This window comes from Pipistrellus hanaki, assembly GCF_964339955.1.
Source record: "Pipistrellus hanaki genome assembly, chromosome: 11".
Taxonomy (NCBI): Eukaryota; Metazoa; Chordata; class Mammalia; order Chiroptera; family Vespertilionidae; genus Pipistrellus; species Pipistrellus hanaki.
The window spans coordinates 22,241,972-22,260,965 of record NC_140513.1 but is presented as its reverse complement, the minus strand read 5'-3'; the positions used below and the strand labels follow the sequence as shown (position 1 = coordinate 22,260,965).

The 18,994-nt window shown below is 42.6% G+C and overlaps 1 protein-coding gene across 1 annotated transcript; it reads left to right on the top strand.

The window, feature by feature from the left end:
- The first annotated feature begins 290 nt into the window (after nucleotides 1–290).
- Nucleotides 291–7,952, top strand: CAVIN4 (caveolae associated protein 4). The gene is made up of 2 exons (XM_084899760.1): nucleotides 291–807; nucleotides 7,028–7,952. The coding sequence occupies exons 1-2, from the start codon at nucleotides 406–408 to the stop codon at nucleotides 7,718–7,720; spliced, it is 1,095 nt and encodes a 364-aa protein (XP_084755886.1). The 5' UTR covers nucleotides 291–405; the 3' UTR covers nucleotides 7,721–7,952.
- The last annotated feature ends 11,042 nt before the right edge of the window (nucleotides 7,953–18,994 follow it).

Genomic DNA, 18,994 nt, shown 5'->3' with positions numbered 1-18,994 from the left:
TAGAAAAAGCATATGTTTGCTCAAAAATTCCCCTTTGCTTTTTTGCAAAGTCTCACCCAACATTTGGAGTTCGCTTTTTTCAGTCCTTTGGCTTCTAGGCTTAATATTAGCAACATGGTGGCTTCAGTGAGCTTTTTTGAAAAAAAGCTTTTCTCCTCTATCCACACGGTCTTATTTGGGTCCCTTAGTCAGTCCGTAAGCATGTTTGGAACAGTCCCCAGTGCTCTGCCAGGGCTCATATTGCAGAACTGTCACGTATGGGCATTTGCAGTTATAAATACTTGACCAGCCTCCAGGGGTGGGGCTTCCAACCCTTTAAACAGCCCCGTTGCCCGTTATCAGGCTGTTTGCTCTCAGTGCCAGGATTGGTGGTGGGAGGCCCTCTGTAACTGGGGCACTAGTGAAATGGAACATAATGGGTCTGCTTCCAACGCTGGGAAGATCCACCAGAACCGCCTGTCGGCCGAAGACGAAGACCAGGACGCGGCCCTCACCATCGTGACGGTGCTGGACAGAGTGGCCACCGTCGTGGACAAAGTGCAGGCGAGCCAGAAGAGGATCGAGGAGAGGCACCGGGTGATGGAAAACTCCATCAAGTCCGTGCAGATCGACCTGCTGAAGCTGTCGCAGGCACACAGCAACACGGGCTATGCCATCAACAAGCTGTTTGAGAAAACCCGCAAGGTCAGTGCCCACATTAAGGACGTGAAGGCCCGGGTGGAGAAGCAGCAAGTTCACGTGACGAAAGTGGAAACGAAGCAAGAGGAGATAATGAAGAAGAACAAATTCCGGGTGGTGATATTCCAGGTAAGCCTGCGCTTGGGTTTACCCTGATGACTACTGCAACCCCTCGCCTGCTTTCACTGCCAACAAGTCCTAGCAAGCCTTGCCTCGGAGCTATTGTACATGTGCATGTTGTAGAGTTCTCTATCAGTGTATAGTCTCAGGATCAGACCACTTTTAAGGGAACGAACGTACTGTCAGGTCGGTATTTTGAGCCACTCTACCATTTCGTGTAATACGAACTGTGGGCTGAAGCTGAGGCTATTTCTTGCTTTTGAAACTTAATATTGGGAAAGCTCTTTCAGCACGTTGGCCATCTTAGCGTGATGCCCTCACATAGGCTTTAGAACATTCGAACTGGGAGAGACCCAAGAGGCCTCTGGTATAAAACATTCTATACCAGAAAGAAGCTGAGGACCTGTAGCACCGCAATGTGGTTTGTTTTGTGTTTCTTATTATGGAGAGCCAGGAAGACCCTGAGCAGTACAGTGTAAGCTTTTCAGAATATAATCTATTGGAATTTTTACACACGAGTTACACTAATAAGAAACCGTATTTTGCAATGAACCAGGCAATTATTCTTATTTTTGTTATTATTATTATAGTTATACAAATGTCAGAGTCACAGAAGTGATTCCTTATATTTAATTACAAAGCCTTTTTACTTAGCTGATACAATAGTTTTTGTGTAGCGTCACCTATTGAGCTAAGTTTCCATATTGCTGTAGAGTTGAACTCATTTTTTTTTTTTTAACTAGGACTATAATCGTGGCAAATGCATACTATCTATAATATAGTTTAAAACTATTTACAAATAAAAAAGAAAAAAAGTTGAACTTTCATGATAGAAAAACGGGAAAATCATTATCAGATAGTTTACAGAAGACAAAATTAAAAAAGCAGAATTCCACCTTCACCTACTTTCTTGCAGTTACCAAAACATAACATATTTAGAGTTTAAGGGTAGAAAAAAACAAGCACCTCCCTGTTCTGCTACGGTAGTAGGATAATTAATTGGCACAGCATTTCTGTAGGATAGTTTTATTAGTACAAATTAAGAATTTTAAACATTCACAAATCTTTTGGCCCAAAAAATTATTGTCAAAGATTTTGTTCTAAGTATAAAATCAGTAATATATTCCATGGTGCATACATACATGATTATCATTACTGTGTTTTTAAAATGGGTGCCCATATGCTTAGGAAAAAAAACCCTAGAGGAATGAAAACAGAATGAAATAGGAGGGCAGTTGGATTATGTAGGCAGATCATTGTAAGATACTAGGCGTGTGGGCCATAACCTCCCACAGCCTTCTCTACTCATTAGTCAATTCTCCATAGCCCTCTTTTGACTGATAAGGTTACACAGTGGTATTTTGAATCTGTTGGTTATTTAGGAAGAAGAATAGGGAGGAGAGAGAAATGTTGCTTATTTCAAAGTTAGATAGTTGGGACTATGTCATTTCCCTTTCCTTCCAGATCCCTGAAAGTTCTCCAAACTTCATACTTGAAAAAAATTAGTCACCTTAGCTTCAGAGCTTAGTTCCAAAGGTAGTGTATGTAATGGGGATCTAGATTTGGTGTTGGAGAATGTGGTATCCGTTCTTCAGTTCCCTTTCCAAGGGCATAAGCAGTAATGGGCACACATCACCTCCACCCGCCAGCAAACATGCTTAGTGTCCAGCATGTGTCCTGAGAACCTTTGTGCCAAGATGGAGCAGGTGCCAGTCAAGCTATACGGAGGCTAGAGCACAGACATTTCTGAAAAGTTCTAATGGACTCTTGTTTATCTATTGACGTAATTTTTTTTTTTAAGTTATGATGTTTCTGTTTTTATTCACCATTCATTCCCTGTAACCTGCTATTTTTCCCCCCTGTCTTTGAGCCCCTATAGTTACTTGAAAGAATAGAAGATACTATGAAAAAATCGCTGAGAGGCACTAGTTAGGTCAGATACCTTTCCTTGTAAGACAGAGTGCTGTGAAGATTCGTGAAATTAAGTTTTCGGAGTAAACAGCAGCAGTTAGTCAACAAGCAGTCAACTACAATGGTAGAGAAAAGATGAAGGCAAATAACAGTGGACATAGAACTCATATTTGATGATTCATTAGATGTTAGAACACAATACAATATTCACATGATTGTTTTTAAAGTTCTTGTCATTCATTCTCATAGTTCATATGTGTAAGTGTTTATATTGAGAATGCTCCCTCTACTGAAATTAACTTGAAGCTAATTCAGCTGTAGGATATGTGCGTTTCCATTTGGGTCCTTCCTCTAAAAGTTTTCCCTCGATATATCTTTTGGTGGCAACCTTTATTGGTATTTTATGTCCCACAGTTGTGTGTGGCTGAGCTTTTACCCACACATTGGACATTGGCATTTAAAAAATTATCTATTTCTCATACAATTATCATTTTTCTTTGAACATACTTTCACTTTGATGACCCTTTGATCATACAAAACAGGAGTCTTAGCATATCTTAGAACAATTTTGCTTACTAAGCACAGGCCTGTGGTCACCAAGTGAGATCTTTGCCATTCCCTAATGGTAAATCCCAGACTTCTATATATTCCAAATTCCCCTAGCTATATTACTGTAATATTCAAGTCTGACCCAAAGTACTCATTTTGTTGTTAAAATTCATCTTTTTTTTTTTTTAAACACACTTGGACTTTTACATAAAAATATGTAATAATCATATTTGGAAATCAGTTATAATCCAACCCCAATTATTATTACAGTGTGTTCAATTATTATTACAGTGTGTTCACTACTGACTCATGTATCTCTGACTCATGGGATTTACAACAAATGGATTCATATAACAAGTAGTGTCCCTGACTCTATCTCTGTTTTCTGTTAAGTCTGCTTGTGTATAATTTGTTGTGGAATGGAAGAAGGGTATGTGATTTCTGAGCCCTATCTGATTTCTTAGTTATATTTGATTTCTGAGTTATATCTGATTTCACAGCAGGATTTTCCCCCTACTAGGCAATAATTATTTTTTGGCTCTTTCCTTATCTAATTATACCTTCTCAGGCCATACCCACCCACTTGCTGTTGCTGAAGCTACTCCCTGCAACAGGTGTCAGGAAAAGAGGACTAATCTTGCCGCTTCTGATTCATCAGAGAGCTATGAGACGCCCACCTTGCCCTTCTTTTAAAAGCTCCTAGACTCTCTAGTCTTATAGTCAAAGATTTTAATTTTAAATACATATCCAAACAAATAAGGTTTCAGGGATACTTCTTCACCATCTGTCTGGTAGGTTTTAGAATATATGTCAACGTGTTTCTTACATTTTATTCATTTTCTTTTGAATAGGTTTACTCTGGATACTAAGTAGGAGCACAATCTTAATTAGGGAATTTTAACTCGGGGGTTCAGTGAAAAGTCTCATGATCTTCAAAGCTTTCCCTGTTTAGTTTTAGAAATAATCCCTAAGTAGTTGGGTTCTATTAGCAGCTGTGTTTCTGGGCTGGTAAGATCACCAGTGTCTGTGTTCCCAAATCTAATTCTCATTGTCCTTGGACACATTTGATAGTCCCTCCCTCTGTTCTTAAAACTCTTTTTCCCTTAGCTGCTGGGAAAAGGTAGGGGTAAGGCTGCTACTCTCTCTTGGATTTCTTCCTGCTTCACTGGCTGATCTTTCTCCTCTTGTTTTTCTCATCTCTTCTTACCTACAAATCCGAAATCCATTTATCTATAACACCAAAACCTATATGATTTAATAACTTATTTGGCAGCAAGACCTTACTTGACCCAAACTTGGTCGATGACAAAATCTGACCTGAGATAGCATGAGGCTGTTTATAGTCTTTAACCCACCTTAGAGTGAATGTTCATATATTTTTTTCCACAAAAATGCTTCTTCCCAAGATCTCACTGGGAATGTTATATTATTTTTTCCCCCCCAAATCTGAAATATTTTGAATTCTGAAACACACCTTGGTCCCAAAGAGTTTGAATAATAGAATGTAGACTCATTCACTCAATGTCTTCATGATAGTTTTAACCTAATCTCATGATTTCTAATTTAATCCTTATGTTAGTGACTCCAAAATGTTTATCTCTAGTCCAGACCTCCCTTTTAAAATCCCAACTTACATACTAACAGCTGTCTACTCAACGTCTCTGCTTAGATCTCCAGGAGGCATTTCAGAGCCATCACATGTAGATCTCATCTTTCTCTTCCGGTCTCTTCCTCCTGCTGTCTTGTCATCTTTTTTAAGGAAAAATCTGCCCTTCAATTGCTCAGACCATGTACTTGAGAATTATCACTTGTGGTCACCAAATGATAATGCTCTTTAACACTCACATCCAAATCTACCAACAAATCCTGTTGCCTTCTATGTTCAAAGTGGAATCAGACCACTTCTCACCACCGCTGCCAACACCATGACCCACTCTCACCTGACTTGTCTCAGTGGTCTCCAACAGTTCTCCCTGCTTCTTGTCTTGCCCCCATAGTCTATTTTCAACAAAGTGATCCTTTTACAACATGGGTCAAATCATGGCATCTCTCTCCTCAGAACTCTTAAAGGCTTCCTCTCACACTCAACATATTGGATACAGAGCCCTACATGATCTAACCCTCCTGTTACCTCTCTTGCCCTCTCTCCTTCTTTTGTTGCCTGCCCCCTGATCACGTTGCTCCAACCACTTCGTCCACCTTGCTGTTTCTCCTTCCCTTCTAAAAATACCCATTACCTGTAGGTCTGGGCTAGAATGTCACCTTATTAGTGAGGCCTTTTTGAGCCTCCTTCCTAGTCACTGTATCTCCCCCTTCCCTGCTTTATTTTTCACCTCTAAGCACTTACCACCATCCAACATACTTTACATTTAACTTGTCTCTCTCTCTGAAACTATAAGCTCTTCTGCTCTGTTTTCCTCACAGGAGGAGGTCCTCAGTTCCTAGTGCATGGTAGATGCTTAGTTACCATTTGTTGGGTGAAGATATGGCCTCTTATTTATCCAACAGTCATCCTGGGCATAAAATATAAGACAGATCTTTGTCTTCATGCACTTTTCATTAAGTGAAAGCCCCTGGGAGACATTTATAAATAAGCAGGGTTCCAATTTAATTTAGACTGTGATAAATGCTATAAATAGAGGTATGCATGTGTCATTTTGATGTAAATTGGAGACACAATTAACCTCTTGGGGAAATTGGGGACATTTGAACCCATTCATAAAGAGAGATATTTTTTTACGAAGGTGAACAAGACATCAAGGTGTGTTTAAGGATGTAAGATCCACCTATACAGTGTTTGCATTACGTGTTGGCGGAACTGAGAGTAGCTGTGTGTTGCTGGACTGGTGAGAATGTGGCTTAGCTCAAACTGAATCATACTAAGAGTTTGAACACTATCCTTTGAGTATTGATGAGCTCCTAAAAGTTTTAAAGTAGAAAAAGGATGTGATCAGAGTTATGCTTTAGATATATTTCTCAGGAAATACTTAGGTGATATTTTGGAGGTAGAAGTATTACATAAATTCAGGCCTCAGGTGACAAGCACCTGAATTAAAACCTTGGTAGAGGCAGGGAGGAAGGAGGAGAGAACAGGTGAGCTATTAAGCAGTATTATTGACAGTACTTGGAGAGCTGTTAGATATGGGATGGGAAGGAGAGAAAATATTTGGGATGATGACTCTGAGGTTTCTAGCTGAGTGGCACCTGGATGGGTATGGGTGCTGAGAGGTTCAGGAAGGGAAGTAGCTGTGGAGAGGATGATGAGATAAGTTTGAGATACTCATGCTACTAGGTGGAGGGGGGTCTGTCCATTATTCAAAAACGTGTCTTCATCTTAGGAGAAAGGGAAAGGTGAAAATATTTGTGAATTTGCTTATAATTGGATCTCAAGGCAGAGGCTTGGATAAGGTTGGGAGATGAAGAAGGAAAAAGGGCTAAGGAGAGAAGAACCTGGAGAAATGCCAACATTTCAGGAGTAGGCAACCCGGCCAGTGTGGCTCACCAGTTGAGTGTTAACCCAGAAACCAATAGGTCACTGGCTTGATCCCCGGTAGAGGATGTGAAAGAGGCAGCTGGCCGACGATATTGCTCTCTCATCTCATGGATGTTTCTATCTCTCTATCCCTCTCCTTTCCCCTCTCTCTAAGAGTCATTAAAAACATTTTTTAAAAAGAGAAGTGGGCAGAGGATAAGCCGCCTATGGAGGAGATTTAAAGGCACAGCGGAAGGTAAAACAACTGGTCTCTAACATGCTTTCTTTTTCCTCCAGGAGGATATTCGGTGTCCAACATCCCTGTCTATCGTTAAAGACAAAAGCATAACTGAGAATCAAGAGGAGGACGATGAAGATGTCTTTGATCCCCCAATAGAGCTGTCTTCGGATGAAGAATATTACGTTGAAGAAAGCAGATCCACAAGGTTTAGAAAGTCAGGCAAGGAGCGCATAGATAATTTCAAAAAGGCATTTTCCAAAGAAAACATGCAGAAGACGCGGCAGAATTTTGACAAGAAAGTCAACAGAATGCGAACTAGAATCGTGACTCCGGAGAGGAGAGAGAGGCTCAGGCAGTCAGGGGAGAGGTTGAGGCAGTCAGGAGAGAGGCTGAAACAGTCAGGGGAAAGGTTTAAGCAATCTATTTCTAATGCAGCTCCCTCGAAGGACACGTTTAAGATGCGTGGCCTTCGGAAAGCGAAAGGAGGAACGGGAACAGTGGCGGAAGGGCCAGGAGAGGCCAGGGAGATGGGCGTGGACGTCATTGCCGGGAGCCAGTCTCTGAGCCCCATCAGTGAGCTCTACGGCAATGAGCTCAGCGAAACAGACCACGAGGAGGCCAGGGGGGTGCATCCTCCCAGCGAAGAGGGGGAAATCACAGCTCCTGAGCCTTTAAGAGTTACTTTTAAGCCCCAGGTGAGAGTAGAGGATGACGAATCTCTTTTGGTGGATTTAAAGCAGTCTTCATAGAGAGGAATTAAGTATATGTTCAGTAAGTCACCTTAATCATGCAGTTCTAGTTTAAGTAGTATAGTCACGTAACCTTGATAGGCCATTTAGGAAACAATAAATGGTATGATTTTTTATTTCTTATGTTTAAACTCTTAAAGGTAATACAAATATCATATACACTTCCTAGTAACTTCCTTGGGGCTTTGTTCTTTCTCTCCCGGGCTTGTAAGATTCTAGCAGCATCCTCTCATGTCATTCTCATGGCAGCTGTGCATTCTTAAGTTCCTTTCTCTTGCACACCAGAAAAGTAGTATTCTAGAGAGGGCCAGTTAGGTGTTTAGTAGTTTAAGACAAGTGAAGGGCAGATTTGTGGCCATGATTTGCAAGTGAACTCTCGATTTTGGTCTAGATTTAAGGGGGTGGCCACCCTCCATGGGGATTATGGCACCCACATGTTCAAATCCATAGATTGGCTGGTAAATTAGTAATTGCACATCTTTTTGGTGCTTTTGCATGAAGAATGGAGGTTCTTTTTTTTTTTTTTTTTTTTTTAATATATTTTATTGATTTTGTACAGAGAGGAAGGGAGAAAGATAGAGAGTTAGAAACATCGATGAGAGAGAGTCATCGACCAGCTGCCTCTTGCACACCCCCTACTGGGGATATGCCCGCAACCAAGGTACATGCCCTTGACCGGAATCGAACCCGGGACCCTTCAGTCCCCAAGCCGACGCTCCATCCATTGAGCCAAACCGGTCTTGGCAGAATGGAGGTTCTTGATTGAGCGTTTGGTTCTGGGTCACAGCTGTTCATACAGGGAGGGCTTGGTATGTGGCCTGCTCGTAAGCTCATCAGCAAATTGGAGCGGGTAGAACTGTCCTGCCCATCTCAGAGCACCGTTGTGAAGATCCAAGGAAACGCTGTGCATTCTGGGGTCATAAGACACACATCCAGAGGAAACGAGCCCTACTGATTTCTCAGACACAGAATCGGACTAATCACACCTGAAAAAGTCCTGCCAGCCACGTGGTGGGGACGTAGGTTGGACAGACACTAAAGTGGGTGTTCAAGTCTTTTCACAGAATCAGGAATGAAAATAAATGCTTATGTGACATCTTTTTTTTTTTTTTTTTTTTTTTAATCAAAGACTAAAATGAAACCTTGGGCTTGAGTTGGATCTTAAGAGTGTTTTTTTTTTGAAAAGTCTTTTTCTAATTTTCTTTTTATTTAGATGTGTGGTGGACTATAGCAACATTCGTTTGAGGAGTGTGCAGCATAAGACTGTGGCTGTGTACAAAGTCAGCCCTATTTGGGAGGGAAGGTGGTGTTTGGAATCAACCTCAGATATTTCTGTTTTACAGCGTGAAGCCCTCAGGGTTTGTCTGTCCAAAACCGTACTCGTAGGGGTTCATTTTAGCTGCTCTGGGAGGAAGCCAGATTCCACTCTTAGCTTTAGACCTAGCCAACAATCCAGAAGTAGACATTATTGCTAAAGAAAGATAGTCAGGGTCATACTGGTTCTGCACTACTGGTACTATTTAAATATCTGGTTTTGTAATAGGGAGGAGATGATGGAATTATTGAACTTGATGAGTTTGGCTAGCAATCAGCTTTCAGCTCAGTTTTGGGTGCTCATGTAATAATTGTAATCAATATACACACATCATAAACAAATACAGAATAAACCAACTTTAAGATATTTGACTCAGTTACCCCAGATGTTTGGGTTTGGGAGTTTGACTCAGTATCATTTCTTCTTCAGTCTGCATGAACACAAAATCATACGTGGCTCATCTTTTTATATTGAAAACCAAAGTGTATACAACGTTGAACAGTACAATGGATAATTTAAAAAATGTTATTTAAAGAGAGCTTGGATGCCTAATCACATATTTCCTTAAAGCCGTAATAAATTTGAATTAAAAAAAAGACATTTTACTAAGTTTGATGTCAGTGTCCTATTTGTAAGTATTGTTACTAGTAATGAATGCAAACAGTAAGGTGTGAATTTGATATAACAACCTTTCTTATCACAGGTATGTTTCTAGGTTAAGAAGAATGTAAACATAAGCTTTTTTTTTCTTTTCTTTCTAGTCCTATGCAGACTAATTCTCATTTGGGCTAGAACACTTTTCGGCAAATATACCTTTGTGAGGAATATTTGTAACATCTGTGTGCTTACTGACCCATTGTATAAACAGACTTGACATGCTTTGGAACATTTCCCATGTAGACATATTTGAATTTTGATGCCGAAAGATTTATAACATGGTCAGCTCTTCATCACAATAGACGTTGTGCAAACTCAGAAACACTCAATTTCATGTTCTCAGAGGTTTATTGTGATCTTGTCCTTCGTTCTTGAACTAGGATTTTCCCCTCCATGTCACTCTGTCTCTTGAATTGCTCCCCATGTGTAGGTCATTCCTCATTTCTGCATTCATGATATTAACTTCTTTTCTTTCCCTGTGTTCTTGATGTAAAGAATGGCTATTTATAATGGGCTGCAAAGTCACACATTCCCACTTAATGCAAAGAATAGGCTGGTCAGAGTTCCTTGTTGTAAAAGACAACACAACAGATTTTCTGCTCATTTTACTCTTCTCTGTTTTTGAAATTACACATGTCAGGTTTTTTTAATTTATATTTTATTGATTTTTTACAGAGAGGAAGAGAGAGGGATAGAGAGTTAGAAACATCGATGAGAATCATCGATCAGCTGCCTCTTGCACACCCCCTACTAGGGATGTGCCCGCAACCAAGGTACATGCCCTTGAACGGAATCGAACCCAGGACCTTTCAGTCTGGTCCCTGCATTTGAGCTTTTCCGCTGGTGGAGGAGATGGCCACGTCTCCCAGCATCATTGTGCTGTGATAAGAGCCTCAGGTTTCAGAAAGGATTACGGGAGTAAGGAGGAAGAAGCATTTAACGAGCTGGGAGGGGTTGTCTGATAGCTAGAGGAAATGATGCTTCAGTTGGCATTCGAAGACCAATCCGAAATCAGCTAACTGATGTAGAATTCAAGCCAAATTACAGCTGGAGAGGTTGTGTCGGTGTTTTGGGTTTTACATCAAAGGCCATAAAAACTACTGAGGGGTTTTAAACCGAGTGCCGTGATTGATGTTTTTGAAAAGTTGCTCTATTAACTCACCACAGTCAGGGAGACCAGTTACTTGGGCCCTTGCATTTCCAGGTAAGAAAGTAGTACCCGACCTAGCGCGTTGACACGGGCAGAGCTTTGAACAGGGTAAACTTGAATGTGGGTTGTGATGGGAAGCGAATGAGAGCCAGGTTTCTGACTTGGGCAAGTGGCTGTGCCATTCTCTGAGATTGGATTCTAAGATAACACTCCTGAGCCTCTGACAGCCTTGGTTGCTGGTCCCTGGGCCTCACCTGAGAAACAAAGGGGAGCTGGGACCCTACTCTGGAAGCTCCCACACTGGGGCCCCCCTTCTCTAGCCACTGTGCCTCTCCCCTCTGCTTGAAGAAAAGTCCGATTTTAACTGACAAGCTCCTCAGCCTCTCCACCAGCGCTCCAAAGTCCTTGAGAAGCAGAATTGCCTTTCAGATCCAAGGCCATTGTGAGAGCTTCCCTCTCATCTCTGGCTTAGCTCAAGGCCAAGTTTCTGCTTGCTCATTGTGTGCACCAGAGAAAAGCTACTTCTGATTCTTAGAATAGAATTTTTCTCTTAATATCCGTTGTTTGGCACCTGAGGATTCGTCATTGCTGTGCTTGAAATTGCAGCTGACACTACAGAGAAAGCTGCTGTGACCTGGTACACTGGCCATGGCCAAGGCCATGCTCATGTAGCTACTCGTATCAGCCATCGTGGTTGCAATAGGAGTCTCTGTCTCCTTCTGGGTACTTTGGGGACTGTCGCATTAGTCTGAGTCATGCCTTCACAAATGTATTAGGGGCTTAATGCAACCCATTCCTCTTAAAGGTTCTGGCTGATGGAAGAGTTATATAAGGATTGCCAACAAAGTTGGACCAAAGGGTTGTCTTTATTACTGGCTGGTACATGTCCAGCAAATCCCTCAAATGTAGAACATCTGGTAAATTCTTCTGCAGAATGTGGCTTAGACTTAAGACAAGAGATAGACCCTCCTCTCTCCCTATTGCACGCTCTGGTGGGCAGTGTGCAGAGCAAGGTTTGTGGAGCAGAGCAGAGTCCGTTTTCTCAACTAGCAGGGAAGCCACCGGCCTGCTTCACGTACTCCTCCTGGGGGAGCTGTGAGAAGGAGGGCCCCCCTTCTGAGTGACCCGGGTCAGAAGGGCAGGAAGCAAGGAGATGAGTTAGAGAGGCCAGAGCCCTGGGCCAGAAAACCCACCACACCAGAATGTAGAGTCCAGTTTGAAGCCACAGCCTGGTTCATGCTCCTGAGGCCCCATGTGCAGTTAAATGTAGCCCAGTGAAGGGGGCTGCCACTCCGGAGGCCTGCTGTGGGCACATGGACCTGAGGGTGCTGAAACTTTAGGCAGCTTAGCATTTTTGCTATTTGTTTTATTAATCCTCATCTGAGGATATTTTTTGCATTGATATTTTAGAGTGAAAGAGAAAGGGTGGGGGAGAAGGGAGGGAGGAAGGAAGGGAAGGAAGGGAAGGAAGGAGGGAGAGAGAGAGATCAATGTGAGAGATCAGTTGGTTGCCTCCTGCATGCACCTTGACTGGGCTGGAGATCAAATCTATCAATACAACCAAGGTATGTGCCTTTGACTGGGAACTGAACCCAGGACCCCTTGGTGCCAGAGCCAATGCTCTTACTTAGCAACCCTGGCCAGGATTTAGGCAGTTTGACTTTGAAGGAAGGAGTGGATAAAGATCTCCCCTGAAGGAAGGAGTGAGTCAAGAAGTTAGCTAACGTTTAAATGAAGCTGTTCTTCCGAACAATTCTTGGGCTCACATTTCATGAATTTTCTCATCATTCTGTGACTATCACTTACCTTTGAAAGGATAAAGATTCTCTATCTTTAGATTCTGTCTGATTTCCAAACCTCCCTGATATAATCCACTTGAAGATCAGAGAAATATCATATTGTTCTAAGCTTAAACTTAGCATTATAGCGGACACTACAGTTTGGATGGTTCAGTTCAGTTTCTTGCTTTTGTGTTCACTGAGCTATCCCTCCTGCTGAAGCTTGCCCTTGGCTTCAATCGTGAGAAGCAGCCCAGTTATCCTGGTAATCTCCTGGGCCAATCATAACATTGCTATCAGCTTTATTAGGCCTTTTAAATTTGCATAAGTTTTAAATTCTCAACAAACTTTCTGGTAGGTAGATATATTGTTTAGAATAAAATAAAACCCATTGAAATGATTTGTCACTCTTATTGTGCCACATTTATTTAGAATGTTTTCATAAGGAGGATAAATAAATGAACAGGATTACACATGGGATGCGTTTGGCTCTAGTTCAAGCAATGGAGAAGATGTCAGAGGGAAATGTACATATGGTCAGCTGTAAGAAAATAGGACTAAATTGTCCTCAACAGGAGAAAAAATAGTCACGTAAACAATAGGTTGTAGATCTATGAGGAAAGTTCACCAAAAAGTTCTCTATTTGAAACTCTCACATAAAAAAGCAATCACCACCATGCTAGGCAAACCTGTATTGGAGAGTAAAATCACTCAAAATGTAGTAGTCATTCTCCCACATTCTTAAAAAGTTACTTCCTTCCTTGCCCTAGCCAGTTTGGCTCAGTGGAAAGAGCTTCAGCCTGCAGACTGAAGGGTCCCAAGTTTGATTCCAGTTAAGGGCACATGCCTAGGTTGTGGTTTGGTCCTCACACTGGAGGCAGCCAATCAATGATATTCTCTCATCATTGATGTTTCTATCTTTCTCCCTTCCTCTCTGAAATCAATAAAAATATATATTAAAAAAAAAAGTTACCTCCTTCCAGTCTTAAACATTTTTTTTTCCTTTCCAGAATGACAGCATCTGGAAGGGAGCAGGGCTGGAAAGAGACTAATTAATTGGTTAGGGTCAAAAGGAGCTGTAACTTACTCTTATAGTTTGATGGAAATCAGACAATATGCATAACATGGATTGCTTTCCTTGACTTTCAAAATTTTGTGCAGAAAGGATGATGATTATTACATTTTCTCCTCAGGGGCATGGAAATGGGGAGAACGGACATGGAAATTGTGAAACTTAATCATGAGTCTTCTAGGCCTCAAACCAACTCTCTCAACTGAATTACAGATCAAAGCTGGAAACGTCTTTACTGAGTCTGTGGAGGAGTCTGGTGGTCTCTGTGGTCACTGAGAAGAAAACAAAAGAACATGGGTTTCTGATACGGGGGGAGGGAGTGGGGTTATCCGCAAAGAAAGTCTCTTTCTCTGTAGAAGCACCTCCTTCCAGAGAGGGTTTAAGAACTGAACAGTCTATTTTGGAGCAGGGTAATCACTCAAGTGCCTAGAGACCAATGCCTGCATCGTGTTTCTGTTCCATAGTTTTCATAATGAGCAGCCGGGGTGTCGTATTCATTTAGCTCTTTTTGTAAAGCCTTTTCTAACGTGCATGCATTCTGAGAGTCTGAGTTGAGTGCAAGAGACTTAACTGTGTTTCTCATCCATGAGACAATGTCTCTTGCACCTCCTGTAATTCAATGTCGTCTTTATATTAGGTATTGAATAAGTATTTATGAAATGTAAACAAATGAATGACGGAACTGTATGACATCTTCCCTGAAGATCTTTGAGTTTACTTGGTATTTATTGAGCTCCTCCTATAAGCCTGGTAGAGTCAAACTCTGGTCATAAAGCAGTTAAGACAAAGTCCCTGCTCTCAGAGAGCTAACATTGCAGAAAGAGACTTACAATAAGTGAGCATATCAGGTGGTGGTAAATGTTATGAAGAAAAATGAGTCAGAGTTTGGGGGTAGGGCATAATGGGTGGGGCGGTACAGGCTGGGTGCTGTTTTAGAAAGAGTGTGTCCAGGAAGAGCTCTCTGACAGGGAGCCACAGTGTCCTGAAGCGAATGAGTCAACCCTGCAGATATTAATGGGGGGGAATTTCAGTGTGGTCGGGGGGTCAGTGGCTGACATGGGTGAGGATGGAAGAGTGGGAAGAGGGGGTTGTTATAGGCTGTGGCAAAGACTTTGGTTTTTACTCTGAATGAGGACATATTGGATGGAGCTTGTTGAGCAAGTGACATGATCTAATCTATTGAACTCATTATTTATACTCTGAAAAATCAAACCAGTGTTTACACAAAAAGCTGACTACAATTCCTGCCTTAGTTCCCACTGCAAAGGAAACCACTTCAACTCCCAATGTTTGCTCCTTAATGGCTTACTCCTTCTTGTGCCAGGAAAACCCATTGCGGCTCAAGGCTGACATCTAGTGGATATTTACTTCATAATTGTTTATAAACCTGCAGCTTGGAACATACCAGCTCTTAGGAATAGAGGGCGAACTTGAACATCACAAAACAGGATGATAGGACAATAATAATGTTATTCAAATAGTAGAGCGGATTTGCTGCCTTGTTTTTCCTTGGCTCGTATTCAGTTAAGTTCACATGTTTTTAGGATATATCCATTAGATCTGGCGAGTTTAGCTGCCGGAAGATTGGGGACCCAGTGGGATCAACCAGTGGTAAGTTCTCTGACTTTAGGGGGTGGCCCTCAAACGGTAGCCTGTGGTTGGTTGTGTGGTGTCTAAGGGGTGCGTGGTGGGAGGAAGTTCGAGGCCCTGTGGATATCCTCAAACTCAGGTGAGATTGGGTGCTTCCCAAACCTGGGTGGCGTATTTCAATGTAGCAATCAAAAGCCGTTTACCTCCTGTGAGAACTTGGGCAAGTTGCACGTTAGTTTCTAAGTAGTACCTCTTTGTAAGTGTTTTATTAAGTCAGATAATTTATGCAAAGGACTCGCACTAACATTTAGAAACAGTGCCAGCCAGGTACTATTTAGAGAAACCCAAGTCGCAGTAGCTGTTCCAGGTAGTGATAATAGAATCTGCATTCAAAACATTTTTTTTTCAACCGGCACTTAACCTTCGCAGAGTTTAGCTTTTAACCATTTTGCTTATCTCTAGGATCCATTTAATCTGCATTGAGTGGGGATAGTTGAATATGCTGCTTAATCAAGGCATATCATTTATGCTACATAGAGGCTAAATTTGTTTAGTGGCTTTCACATTACTTTTAGGAAAGAAGACCTAAATATTTAGCTCTGCAGGATCCGGCTTCATCCTCATCAACGATTACTCTTCCCTCTCAGTGTCTGCATTCCAGACTCAGGACCCTTCAGGTCCTCTCAGCTCTTGTCCTTTCTGTCTCAGGAACTCTGCAGAGGCCATCCCCTTAGCCTGTCCACACCTCTGCCGCCCCACCCCGCCCCCCAACTAAGCACACACCTGGTTAATGCCCACTTCTCTTTGTGGTTCATATGACACTTCCACAGGGAAGTTTTCCCTGACTGCACCTTACTCCCCGTTGGGCAAACCCAGCTTTCTGCACTTTTAAATTTTCTTCAGAACACAGCTTAGATTCAAAGTCTATATTTGGATAGTTACCATATTTTCCAGCATATAAGACGACTTTTGAAATGAAAAAAAGTCAACCGAAAATCGGGGGCAAAAGAACAAAATTGCACAAAAATTACCTGCAGATCTTGATGGCAAAGTAAGTCTTTTCTTTGAAGTGGGGGGTAGTCTTATACAGTGAATATAGGCTTAAACCTATGTTTTAACTGTAAAATTAGGGGGTTGTCTTATACGCCGGAAAATACGGTATTTGTCTGCTTGACCAATTGCTAGGTCCCTACCACAGTGCCTTTTAGGTATATTTTATTTTATTTTATTTTTTATTAATTTAATTTGTTATTATTTTTTTTGATTTTTTACAGAGAGGAAGAGAGAGGGATAGAGAGTTAGAAACATCAATCAGCTGCCTCTTGCACCCCCCCCCCCTCCTACTGGGGACGTGCCCACAACCAAGATACATGCCCTTGACCGCAATCGAACCTGGGACCTTTCAGTCTGCAGGCCGACGCTCTATCCCCTGAGCCAAATCGGTTTTGGCCTTTTAGGTATATTTTAAATAGTAAAGTATTTTGAAAAGACACGTATCTTATTTGAAAATTAAAATGTAGACACGGGGAGACATGTATTGACTGCTCTGAGTAGAAAGGGCGGAGTGGGGTTCGAGGTGTGATGTCCAGGTTCCCTCTTGCAGACGAGGCACTGGTACCTCCAGGTGCTGGGAGTTTTGGATGCCTCTCAGCTGGGCCTGCTATCAGATTTGCCCTCTGCCAAGAGATCCACCTCACCCAAGCACATGGCCGCTCCTGAGAAGAGCCCACGTGCAGGCCCAGGTTGATTGGGGAGTACGGTTCTGCCCCTTGCCTCAGGGAGGGGCTATTGGGAAGGCCACCCCGCTCCAGATCATCACAGGATTGGCTGAGGCCACTGTTGGAACCGAATCAGTGGTTCAACTACCGCCCCCTGCCCCCATCCTCCCTCAGCCCTCAGAGAGCACCTGCCCTCCATAAACCATCCGCAGGCATATCTCAGCGTCTGTTTCCTAGGGGACCTGCTGCGACTGGGCATGAGAGGAAGAGGGGAGCCTAAGGTACCTCCTTACTTTTTGGCTTCCTTCAGAGGGGAGGAGAAGGGGCTAGAGCTATCCTGTTAGATGCAGACGTTGAGGGGATGGGGGGGGGGGGAGGGAGGGGTTGTTGGGGGCTTGCTGAAGGAGACACATTGAAAGAGGAAGTGCTGCAAATGCTCCACAAGAAAAAGGATCAGCCTGGAGAATTTGCCACTCCTGGAAAGTACCACTGATCTCCAGATGTTCAGACCTGTTCACATCCAGATGGCAATCCACTGTGAGCCCTGACATACAAGCTCCCTGCGTGGTCTCGCAGCGGTCCCCTTTGCTAAGCGTGAAGTCAGAGGCAGGCCTCCTACACCCACCATCCCTGGTTGGAGGACCAACAGGGCTCTTGGTCTCACACCCCCTTTCCAACCCTTCTCTGACTCTTTCATATCATCTTATGGGCAGGATGATGGTTGGTTCAAGAGGGTTTTAGCCAAGTTCTTTGAAAATCCACTAGGGTGGCCTGTTTCACTCCTTTTGATATACAGGATGGGCAAAGAATTGTGTGTATAAGTCCTTGTGTTACTTTCAGACCCAACAGTGGTCTTGGGGTAATTAAGTGCCAGTCCAGTGTCGTAATGATATAACAGCTTTCTCTCATCCATTTGAACGTTTCTCAGCACCTTTACTTCACTGATTAAAAAAACACCAAACCACATAGAAGGGTTTATTAAAATGAGAAACAAAACTAATGGTCACCTGCCCCATTCCTCTCCCCATCCTCAAGTCCCACTGCCCAGAAGGAATTGTTATAAACTCGTTTTTTTTTTCTTTAAAAAAAAATGTTTTTATTGATTTTGGAGAGAGAAGAAGGGAGAGGAAGAGAGAGTGTGAGAAACATCTATTGGTTGCTTCCTGCACACATGTACCCTAACTAGGGATTAAACCTGAAACCTGGGTATGTGCCCTGAGCAGAAATTGAACCTGTGACCTTTCAATGCACAGGGTGACGTTCAACCAACTGAGCCACGCTGGCCAGGGCAACTCTTGTTCGGTTTTGTGTTTAGGTAGTACTCTTTAGTTGTAGATGCATTTACCTCAACCCTGCCTTCTCAGATGGTGCTCTAGTTCTACAACCTGGTGCTAGTAATGGTTTTGGAGAAATGCAGTGTCTCTTATAGACAAGCTGGGGCACTTTACCACCCCCCTCCCCCAACCTGGACCTTGCTCCCTTGAGAATCTTGAGACAGCAGGTAAATTGAAGGCTCTTATGAAACACCAGAAGCTCACATTTTCTGAATTTTTTTTAAAAGGGCCATTCATTTGAAAATTAAAAAAAATAAAAATAGCAGTGCTAGTTTGTCAGTGACATTCACTTTTCTTGAGTGACTTTGCAGAGCCTGAGGCCTGCTTCTGCAAGCCTGGCTGTGGTCGTGCTTGCATGGATTGGGTGGATCTGATTGCACAGGATGTTTTTGTTAAGCCCAGCAAGCCTGTCTCTTGGGAGCAATCCTACCCCTGTGCCTTTGTCTATAAAGCATTGACTCAGTACAGCAGGTTCTACCAACCTCTTAGGACCTGTGACAGCTGACCCTTTTTGCTCATGTGGAGGCCAGCATGTCTTGGTTATCAATTTGTGGCCTCTCAGCTTCAAGTATTCGGTGCTTTGCTGGATTCTTTAAATATGTTTCATTTGCCATCTGCATGATGCTAAACGTTGTCAGTAGAGGGCACTGCAGAGACACT